At 32.8% G+C, this 11,962-nt stretch overlaps 1 protein-coding gene across 1 annotated transcript; it reads left to right on the top strand.

Annotated features, from left to right (window-relative positions):
- Positions 1-3,320: 3,320 nt before the first annotated feature.
- Positions 3,321-4,232, top strand: LOC109337513. Its single transcript, XM_019574493.1, has 2 exons — positions 3,321-3,448; positions 3,557-4,232. Exons 1-2 carry the CDS (start codon positions 3,321-3,323, stop codon positions 4,230-4,232), a joined length of 804 nt encoding a protein of 267 aa, XP_019430038.1.
- The last annotated feature ends 7,730 nt before the right edge of the window (positions 4,233-11,962 follow it).

Below are 11,962 nucleotides of genomic sequence, written 5' to 3'. Positions count from 1 at the left end.
CATGGATGACTTCATGGTTTGCTTGATGGTTAAGTCTAGTCTAGTAAGCACCGCCCAGCGCACCTGCGTCACCGCGGAGCTGCTTGTTCAGCAGCTTCTGACCGTGTTAACTGGGACGTGGCTTGGTGCTTGCTGATCTGGCCAGGATTCTGGTTCTCTGCTGAGCAGCTTGGTTAGACCGCTGAGCAGCTTGGTCTTGTGCCAAGCTCGTGTCTGACCGCGTCAAGCATAGTTCTGACCGTGCCAGGCCTAGTCTGGTGCTAGACTGAGCGGCTAAGCAGGTCCGCTCAGCTGCCTGGTTGAGCAGTTTGGTCCAGGTCAGGCAAGTGGCAAGGTCAGCTCAGCGGGGCTTGTTCCATGCTCAACTGCCTAGTTGAGCACCTTGATTTTCTTGACTTTTGTTGCTTTTTGACCATTAATCTTTTCTCTTCTTTTCTTCATTTTATTTCCTACAAAATACATAAAAAGGCAATACAAATACAAATATACCAAATTGTGATATTTTATATAAAAAGTATTGTTTTAAGTTGGTTTTTCTCAATTATGCTTAAGATAAGTGCCATAAAATTGTATGATTTTTAGGTATGTTTGGCACTTATCACTATGATAAAGAGTGATAGATATCCTCCCAATGGGAAATCGAAATATATTTAAGGGGTATTTTAAATTTAATTATTAAAATCAATTTATAAGGTACATTTTCATTTTATTATTAAGGCAAATCAAGGAGAATTGGTCTGGAATCAAGGAGAATTGGTCTGATACAATTGAGAATTCTCTCTGGCTGGTGGGGGATGGCAAAAGGATAAACTACTGGACAGATAATTGGCTTGGGATATCTATGGTTGATTATTTTCAAATCCCTATGACCTGGCACTCAAAGCTGCAGGCTAGGGTGGCTGATTTTGTCCTTGACTCAATGTGGTTGATACCAGGACCTTTGATAAGAGGATATCCTCATGTACTATCCAAGATCACTCAAATCTCAAGACACAATGGCTTGGATATAATTGTCTGGAAGAATTCCTGTGATGGTGACCTCACTTCCAAATCTGGTCAAAAGCAATAACCGTCCTATAAGTTGGTGCAGCCAAATCTGGTCTTTGAATATTCCTCCATCAAAATCTTTCATCACATGGAGGCTAATGTTTGGGAAATTGCCAACAGATGAGAGTCTTAAAATGAGGGGTATGGTCATGGCTTCGAAATGCAATTTATGCAATGATTCTCAGGAGGACTCTGTTCACCTCTTCTTCCAGTGCAAGTTTGCCATGGCTATCTGGGATTGGTTCCAATTCACATTTTCTATAAACATAGCAAACCTGTCCCTAGGCTACATGATTATGAATTGCAACAAACAATTCTCAAACTAAACCAAGGAAATCTTTAGTGCCTATGTGGTGCATACTATTGCCACAATATGGTTTTGCAGAAACCAAAAGAGATTTAATGATACTACCTACTCTATTACTCAGGATATCTCTAAAATAAAGAGAGAAACTTCTTTCTCTGGCATTTGCTCTAAGTCTCCATCTGCCTCTTGTAATGTTGCTGAACTGATGCTGCTCAGAAATTTTCAAACACCTTTAAGGCTGAGCAAGGCGCCGAGAATTGTAGAAGTAGTTTGGGAAATGCCTATGGAGGACTGGATAAAAGCTAACATAGATGGTGCTGCTAAAGGTTCCCCCGGGTTAGCTGGTGCAGGAGGTATTTTCAGAAGTAATCTTGGGAAGTGCATAGCCTGTTTTGCAGTGTTCATTGATTCTCAATTTTCCCTTTATGCTGAAGTCTTTGCTGTTCAAGCTGTGAATTGGGATTTTAACAATGGTTGGAACAATCTGTGGCTAGAATGTGACTCAACGACAGTGGTGGACATTTTCAATCACAAAGCAAAAGTCCTTTGGAAGATTAGCAATGCTTGGGAACAATGCAAATCCAAGTTGTTGTCAATAAATTTTCATATTTTGCACATCTTTAGGGAGGGAAATACTTGTGTCGATAAGCTTGACCAAGTAGCTTAGTCACCTCCTTGTGCATGACTCATCAAAGCTAGTTGTGGGTTATGAGACCTAACTATTGTGAGCTACTTCTGAAAAGCCTATGGTGGGCTACTTGAGGTGAGGTCATGGATGACTTCATGGTTTGCTTGATGGTTAAGTCTAGTCTAGTAAGCACCGCCCAGCGCACCTGCGTCACCGCGGAGCTGCTTGTTCAGCAGCTTCTGACCGTGTTAACTGGGACGTGGCTTGGTGCTTGCTGATCTGGCCAGGATTCTGGTTCTCTGCTGAGCAGCTTGGTTAGACCGCTGAGCAGCTTGGTCTTGTGCCAAGCTCGTGTCTGACCGCGTCAAGCATAGTTCTGACCGTGCCAGGCCTAGTCTGGTGCTAGACTGAGCGGCTAAGCAGGTCCGCTCAGCTGCCTGGTTGAGCAGTTTGGTCCAGGTCAGGCAAGTGGCAAGGTCAGCTCAGCGGGGCTTGTTCCATGCTCAACTGCCTAGTTGAGCACCTTGATTTTCTTGACTTTTGTTGCTTTTTGACCATTAATCTTTTCTCTTCTTTTCTTCATTTTATTTCCTACAAAATACATAAAAAGGCAATACAAATACAAATATACCAAATTGTGATATTTTATATAAAAAGTATTGTTTTAAGTTGGTTTTTCTCAATTATGCTTAAGATAAGTGCCATAAAATTGTATGATTTTTAGGTATGTTTGGCACTTATCACTATGATAAAGAGTGATAGATATCCTCCCAATGGGAAATCGAAATATATTTAAGGGGTATTTTAAATTTAATTATTAAAATCAATTTATAAGGTACATTTTCATTTTATTATTAAGGCAAATCAAGGAGAATTGGTCTGGAATCAAGGAGAATTGGTCTGATACAATTGAGAATTCTCTCTGGCTGGTGGGGGATGGCAAAAGGATAAACTACTGGACAGATAATTGGCTTGGGATATCTATGGTTGATTATTTTCAAATCCCTATGACCTGGCACTCAAAGCTGCAGGCTAGGGTGGCTGATTTTGTCCTTGACTCAATGTGGTTGATACCAGGACCTTTGATAAGAGGATATCCTCATGTACTATCCAAGATCACTCAAATCTCAAGACACAATGGCTTGGATATAATTGTCTGGAAGAATTCCTGTGATGGTGACCTCACTTCCAAATCTGGTCAAAAGCAATAACCGTCCTATAAGTTGGTGCAGCCAAATCTGGTCTTTGAATATTCCTCCATCAAAATCTTTCATCACATGGAGGCTAATGTTTGGGAAATTGCCAACAGATGAGAGTCTTAAAATGAGGGGTATGGTCATGGCTTCGAAATGCAATTTATGCAATGATTCTCAGGAGGACTCTGTTCACCTCTTCTTCCAGTGCAAGTTTGCCATGGCTATCTGGGATTGGTTCCAATTCACATTTTCTATAAACATAGCAAACCTGTCCCTAGGCTACATGATTATGAATTGCAACAAACAATTCTCAAACTAAACCAAGGAAATCTTTAGTGCCTATGTGGTGCATACTATTGCCACAATATGGTTTTGCAGAAACCAAAAGAGATTTAATGATACTACCTACTCTATTACTCAGGATATCTCTAAAATAAAGAGAGAAACTTCTTTCTCTGGCATTTGCTCTAAGTCTCCATCTGCCTCTTGTAATGTTGCTGAACTGATGCTGCTCAGAAATTTTCAAACACCTTTAAGGCTGAGCAAGGCGCCGAGAATTGTAGAAGTAGTTTGGGAAATGCCTATGGAGGACTGGATAAAAGCTAACATAGATGGTGCTGCTAAAGGTTCCCCCGGGTTAGCTGGTGCAGGAGGTATTTTCAGAAGTAATCTTGGGAAGTGCATAGCCTGTTTTGCAGTGTTCATTGATTCTCAATTTTCCCTTTATGCTGAAGTCTTTGCTGTTCAAGCTGTGAATTGGGATTTTAACAATGGTTGGAACAATCTGTGGCTAGAATGTGACTCAACGACAGTGGTGGACATTTTCAATCACAAAGCAAAAGTCCTTTGGAAGATTAGCAATGCTTGGGAACAATGCAAATCCAAGTTGTTGTCAATAAATTTTCATATTTTGCACATCTTTAGGGAGGGAAATACTTGTGTCGATAAGTTAGCCAACTATGCAATAGATTATAGGCATAATTCATCTTGGAACAAATCTCCTACTTTTATAAAGGAAGACTATAATAGAAATAGACTAGGCCTCCCTAGCTAAAGGTTTAACAATTTGTAATTTGTTCTTCCTGGTTTGTTTTCTCTAAGATATATTTCTTGTAATTTGTTCTTCCTGGTTTGTTTTCTCCTACTTTTATAAGATATATTTCTCGAAGAGAAAATAAGACTGTTAAAATTTTCTGAAATTCCACTGCTCCATTGTTGGAAAGAGTAGATACAACGTTTAGCATTTCCAAGGATTTCCCGAAATGAAGCTAACATTTATTGTAATATCAAATAATGGAAATAACCACCCAAACATATTTTCAAATTTAGTTTCTATTTTTATTGAAAATGCAAACATATAATGATCAAAGGAAACATACCCTATGTTATTGATATAATAAAACATTTCATTATGCCTTGGGTTCAAAGTTCAACACCAACTGCGAAGCATAAGCCTTAGAAAATAGAAGTCTGGCATCAAATCACTTTCAACCCCTCATAACAAAAAACTAAAATCGTAACCTCTATTACTTTCCCAACTCACACAAAAAAAATAATTAATAAATAAGAAGAGTAGGTCCCTCTAAACTATATCCATCTTCTTCGTTGATAGTGGACAATAGAGTATGCTGAATTTCTAAGTTTTGAAGTACGGATCACATTATATGATAACATATTGATTGTGTTAACTGCATTAATATGCGTATACGGATCACGTTAACCACAATACAATCACAACTACGTTTTGAAATATTGGCTAATATTATGCATATTTTTCACCAAACTCTTTAATATTTCTATTTCTACTTGATCAATGTCATATAAATAATTGTGAGGTTTTTTATTTACTTATTGTCCCTTGAACTTGAGGTTTTGCCATTAGTAGTATTTATGGTACATTCAGATGTATAAGACATTATGGTGGAGTTTAGTATCCTACTTTTTTTAATATCCATACACATCTCGTTTTGGAATATTTGCATATCATAAAAAAATGCACCTAGGCATATGAGAATATTGTTTGAGCTCCACTTTTCTAATTATCATTTTTCAAGCTTACAAAATGAGTGAGTCTTAATCTGAAAAAAAATAGGAAGCATTCCACTTTGATTAAATTAAAACAGTACTCAGGTCAATTCTTAATGAGACAGGCTGAAGTGAACTCAAATAAATTCATTTCCAACCCAATGGAAACAAATAATTTTTAAATTGGTATAATGGACAACCATTGGTGTGAATGATGTATTCTTTTCAGATTAATTTAGAACTTTAAGAATTAATATAACACGCAACAAATGATGTCAATGAGTTAATCTTTTAAATTTTAATATTGTAGTAAGTAATTCAATGGACAACAATTTTTTTTATGCATACCCAATATTTGTAAATTGTGTGTCCATAAACTAATTCACTTTAGAATTGAGTAAGCTCTTCAAAGTAACATAATGCCATAACGAAAGAGAATGTGAGATTTTTATTCATTCATCAATTACGAAGGGTACAAGCTTATCAACAATCAAAGGAACAAACACAATTGTTGGTCTTAGGTGCACCGACTTTGCACTTTCCATCCACATTCATTTTTGCTTTATATATTCTTTTACATTCGCTTTTACATTTCTCAATATCGCAATCATCTATTGATAACTCTCTTTCACATCTTTCTACAACTCTTTTTGGTCTGGCTTCACTTGTCATGAAAAAACCTTTATTTATATGACATTGATCAAGTAGAAATAGTATTTTCATTTATTGTTTTCGGGAACAATAAATGAAAATATGTAATATTTCTTGATATCAATAGTTGATGTTTTTTAGTAAGAAGGGAAGACTCAAGTTGAGAGAGGACACAAACACAAGTTGACCAAGTTATAGGGAGTACACAAAATTTAATGTTAAAGTCATGAATGAAATGGAAGGTGGAATAAATGTTATTAGGATTTCGTAATTAAATATTATTATCCAATAAGTTTAACGATAAATCCTAATATAGAAATAATAATAATTATTATAATGAAGAGAAATAATTATATTACTCAAACATTACTAATTAGTCTAAAAAATCCTTGTTTATAAAAAAGTAACATTTAGGTTATATTTATCTCCCAATACTTAGTTGATTGAGATTAGCAATGCTTGGGAACAATGCAAATCCAAGTTGTTGTCAATAAATTTTCATATTTTGCACATCTTTAGGGAGGGAAATACTTGTGTCGATAAGTTAGCCAACTATGCAATAGATTATAGGCATAATTCATCTTGGAACAAATCTCCTACTTTTATAAAGGAAGACTATAATAGAAATAGACTAGGCCTCCCTAGCTAAAGGTTTAACAATTTGTAATTTGTTCTTCCTGGTTTGTTTTCTCTAAGATATATTTCTTGTAATTTGTTCTTCCTGGTTTGTTTTCTCCTACTTTTATAAGATATATTTCTCGAAGAGAAAATAAGACTGTTAAAATTTTCTGAAATTCCACTGCTCCATTGTTGGAAAGAGTAGATACAACGTTTAGCATTTCCAAGGATTTCCCGAAATGAAGCTAACATTTATTGTAATATCAAATAATGGAAATAACCACCCAAACATATTTTCAAATTTAGTTTCTATTTTTATTGAAAATGCAAACATATAATGATCAAAGGAAACATACCCTATGTTATTGATATAATAAAACATTTCATTATGCCTTGGGTTCAAAGTTCAACACCAACTGCGAAGCATAAGCCTTAGAAAATAGAAGTCTGGCATCAAATCACTTTCAACCCCTCATAACAAAAAACTAAAATCGTAACCTCTATTACTTTCCCAACTCACACAAAAAAAATAATTAATAAATAAGAAGAGTAGGTCCCTCTAAACTATATCCATCTTCTTCGTTGATAGTGGACAATAGAGTATGCTGAATTTCTAAGTTTTGAAGTACGGATCACATTATATGATAACATATTGATTGTGTTAACTGCATTAATATGCGTATACGGATCACGTTAACCACAATACAATCACAACTACGTTTTGAAATATTGGCTAATATTATGCATATTTTTCACCAAACTCTTTAATATTTCTATTTCTACTTGATCAATGTCATATAAATAATTGTGAGGTTTTTTATTTACTTATTGTCCCTTGAACTTGAGGTTTTGCCATTAGTAGTATTTATGGTACATTCAGATGTATAAGACATTATGGTGGAGTTTAGTATCCTACTTTTTTTAATATCCATACACATCTCGTTTTGGAATATTTGCATATCATAAAAAAATGCACCTAGGCATATGAGAATATTGTTTGAGCTCCACTTTTCTAATTATCATTTTTCAAGCTTACAAAAGATTAAAAATAAATTAACTTGTTAACAATATGGAAAAATTAAGAAATTTAATTGAGTCAGTCTTAATCTGAAAAAAAATAGTATGGATTCAACTTTGATTAAATTAAAACAGTACTCAGGTCAATTCTTAATGAGACAGGCTGAAGTGAACTCAAATAAATTCATTTCCAACCCAATGGAAACAAATAATTTTTAAATTGGTATAATGGACAACCATTGGTGTGAATGATGTATTCTTTTCAGATTAATTTAGAACTTTAAGAATTAATATAACACGCAACAAATGATGTCAATGAGTTAATCTTTTAAATTTTAATATTGTAGTAAGTAATTCAATGGACAACAATTTTTTTTATGCATACCCAATATTTGTAAATTGTGTGTCCATAAACTAATTCACTTTAGAATTGAGTAAGCTCTTCAAAGTAACATAATGCCATAACGAAAGAGAATGTGAGATTTTTATTCATTCATCAATTACGAAGGGTACAAGCTTATCAACAATCAAAGGAACAAACACAATTGTTGGTCTTAGGTGCACCGACTTTGCACTTTCCATCCACATTCATTTTTGCTTTATATATTCTTTTACATTCGCTTTTACATTTCTCAATATCGCAATCATCTATTGATAACTCTCTTTCACATCTTTCTACAACTCTTTTTGGTCTGGCTTCACTTGTCATGAAAAAACCTTTATTTATATGACATTGATCAAGTAGAAATAGTATTTTCATTTATTGTTTTCGGGAACAATAAATGAAAATATGTAATATTTCTTGATATCAATAGTTGATGTTTTTTAGTAAGAAGGGAAGACTCAAGTTGAGAGAGGACACAAACACAAGTTGACCAAGTTATAGGGAGTACACAAAATTTAATGTTAAAGTCATGAATGAAATGGAAGGTGGAATAAATGTTATTAGGATTTCGTAATTAAATATTATTATCCAATAAGTTTAACGATAAATCCTAATATAGAAATAATAATAATTATTATAATGAAGAGAAATAATTATATTACTCAAACATTACTAATTAGTCTAAAAAATCCTTGTTTATAAAAAAGTAACATTTAGGTTATATTTATCTCCCAATACTTAGTTGATTGAAATAATATTAATTTTGGAAATGTAACATATTTATTTGTAGGAATAACTAATTAAATACATTTTAAAATGAAATTTAAGAGGAAGAAGACCATCCACCAATATATGGAAATTTTTTGACCCTTGCGTATCATCTAGGATAAATGACTAATGTTCAAATCGAAAATGCGACTTTTTTTAGCATCTTAATATGGACAGATAGGATGCTAATACCTTCTCTGATCCACAATCGACTCCTGAATCAAAAGCTCCAATTTAGATATCACTACACTTCGAATTGGGTATGAAATAGAGTTTAAATGTTTTAACCTTGATAATGTAGTGGCGTCTCCGAAAAGTTACGTAAACTATGTTATTGATATAATAAAACATTTCATTATGCCTTGGGTTCAAAGTTCAACACCAACTGCGAAGCATAAGCCTTAGAAAATAGAAGTCTGGCATCAAATCACTTTCAACCCCTCATAACAAAAAACTAAAATCGTAACCTCTATTACTTTCCCAACTCACACAAAAAAAATAATTAATAAATAAGAAGAGTAGGTCCCTCTAAACTATATCCATCTTCTTCGTTGATAGTGGACAATAGAGTATGCTGAATTTCTAAGTTTTGAAGTACGGATCACATTATATGATAACATATTGATTGTGTTAACTGCATTAATATGCGTATACGGATCACGTTAACCACAATACAATCACAACTACGTTTTGAAATATTGGCTAATATTATGCATATTTTTCACCAAACTCTTTAATATTTCTATTTCTACTTGATCAATGTCAAATAAATAATTGTGAGGTTTTTTATTTACTTATTGTCCCTTGAACTTGAGGTTTTGCCATTAGTAGTATTTATGGTACATTCAGATGTATAAGACATTATGGTGGAGTTTAGTATCCTACTTTTTTTAATATCCATACACATCTCGTTTTGGAATATTTGCATATCATAAAAAAATGCACCATTCCACTTTGATTAAATTAAAACAGTACTCAGGTCAATTCTTAATGAGACAGGCTGAAGTGAACTCAAATAAATTCATTTCCAACCCAATGGAAACAAATAATTTTTAAATTGGTATAATGGACAACCATTGGTGTGAATGATGTATTCTTTTCAGATTAATTTAGAACTTTAAGAATTAATATAACACGCAACAAATGATGTCAATGAGTTAATCTTTTAAATTTTAATATTGTAGTAAGTAATTCAATGGACAACAATTTTTTTTATGCATACCCAATATTTGTAAATTGTGTGTCCATAAACTAATTCACTTTAGAATTGAGTAAGCTCTTCAAAGTAACATAATGCCATAACGAAAGAGAATGTGAGATTTTTATTCATTCATCAATTACGAAGGGTACAAGCTTATCAACAATCAAAGGAACAAACACAATTGTTGGTCTTAGGTGCACCGACTTTGCACTTTCCATCCACATTCATTTTTGCTTTATATATTCTTTTACATTCGCTTTTACATTTCTCAATATCGCAATCATCTATTGATAACTCTCTTTCACATCTTTCTACAACTCTTTTTGGTCTGGCTTCACTTGTCATGAAAAAACCTTTATTTATATGACATTGATCAAGTAGAAATAGTATTTTCATTTATTGTTTTCGGGAACAATAAATGAAAATATGTAATATTTCTTGATATCAATAGTTGATGTTTTTTAGTAAGAAGGGAAGACTCAAGTTGAGAGAGGACACAAACACAAGTTGACCAAGTTATAGGGAGTACACAAAATTTAATGTTAAAGTCATGAATGAAATGGAAGGTGGAATAAATGTTATTAGGATTTCGTAATTAAATATTATTATCCAATAAGTTTAACGATAAATCCTAATATAGAAATAATAATAATTATTATAATGAAGAGAAATAATTATATTACTCAAACATTACTAATTAGTCTAAAAAATCCTTGTTTATAAAAAAGTAACATTTAGGTTATATTTATCTCCCAATACTTAGTTGATTGAAATAATATTAATTTTGGAAATGTAACATATTTATTTGTAGGAATAACTAATTAAATACATTTTAAAATGAAATTTAAGAGGAAGAAGACCATCCACCAATATATGGAAATTTTTTGACCCTTGCGTATCATCTAGGATAAATGACTAATGTTCAAATCGAAAATGCGACTTTTTTTAGCATCTTAATATGGACAGATAGGATGCTAATACCTTCTCTGATCCACAATCGACTCCTGAATCAAAAGCTCCAATTTAGATATCACTACACTTCGAATTGGGTATGAAATAGAGTTTAAATGTTTTAACCTTGATAATGTAGTGGCGTCTCCGAAAAGTTACGTAAACCGTGTTAGACTAAAAATCAGGGCGCACAATTTTTATTCTTGTTACCATGTTTTTTTAGTATCTAGACCTACACTCTTGTTATATTTCTTCTTGTTCAGAAATTCGACAGTACACCGACTTGCATTTTTTGTTGTTCTTTCTTGGTCTATTATCCTTCACATCTATTTTAATGATTTCCAAGTGCCGTAGCCATCACAATAAAAAGTATTAGTTTATAATATCATAATATGAACTTAGGTTTTTTAATAATATAGTTATAATAAAATAATAATTTTTTCTATATTAAAATTTTAATTTAGAATACTATAATTATAATTTTATATGTTTTTTTAATCAAAGCTATTCATGTCATGTTGGCACTCTATTCTTATATAAAGAGTGTCCACTTTTCTAATTATCATTTTTCAAGCTTACAAAAGATTAAAAATAAATTAACTTGTTAACAATATGGAAAAATTAAGAAATTTAATTGAGTCAGTCTTAATCTGAAAAAAAATAGTATGGATTCAACTTTGATTAAATTAAAACAGTACTCAGGTCAATTCTTAATGAGACAGGCTGAAGTGAACTCAAATAAATTCATTTCCAACCCAATGGAAACAAATAATTTTTAAATTGGTATAATGGACAACCATTGGTGTGAATGATGTATTCTTTTCAGATTAATTTAGAACTTTAAGAATTAATATAACACGCAACAAATGATGTCAATGAGTTAATCTTTTAAATTTTAATATTGTAGTAAGTAATTCAATGGACAACAATTTTTTTTATGCATACCCAATATTTGTAAATTGTGTGTCCATAAACTAATTCACTTTAGAATTGAGTAAGCTCTTCAAAGTAACATAATGCCATAACGAAAGAGAATGTGAGATTTTTATTCATTCATCAATTACGAAGGGTACAAGCTTATCAACAATCAAAGGAACAAACACAATTGTTGGTCTTAGGTGCACCGACTTTGCACTTTCCATCCACATTCATTTTTGCTTTATATATT

This window comes from Lupinus angustifolius, unplaced genomic scaffold (assembly GCF_001865875.1).
Source record: "Lupinus angustifolius cultivar Tanjil unplaced genomic scaffold, LupAngTanjil_v1.0 Scaffold_7_29, whole genome shotgun sequence".
NCBI classification, from domain to species: Eukaryota; Viridiplantae; Streptophyta; class Magnoliopsida; order Fabales; family Fabaceae; genus Lupinus; species Lupinus angustifolius.
This window is presented reverse-complemented; position numbering and strand designations above follow the sequence as displayed.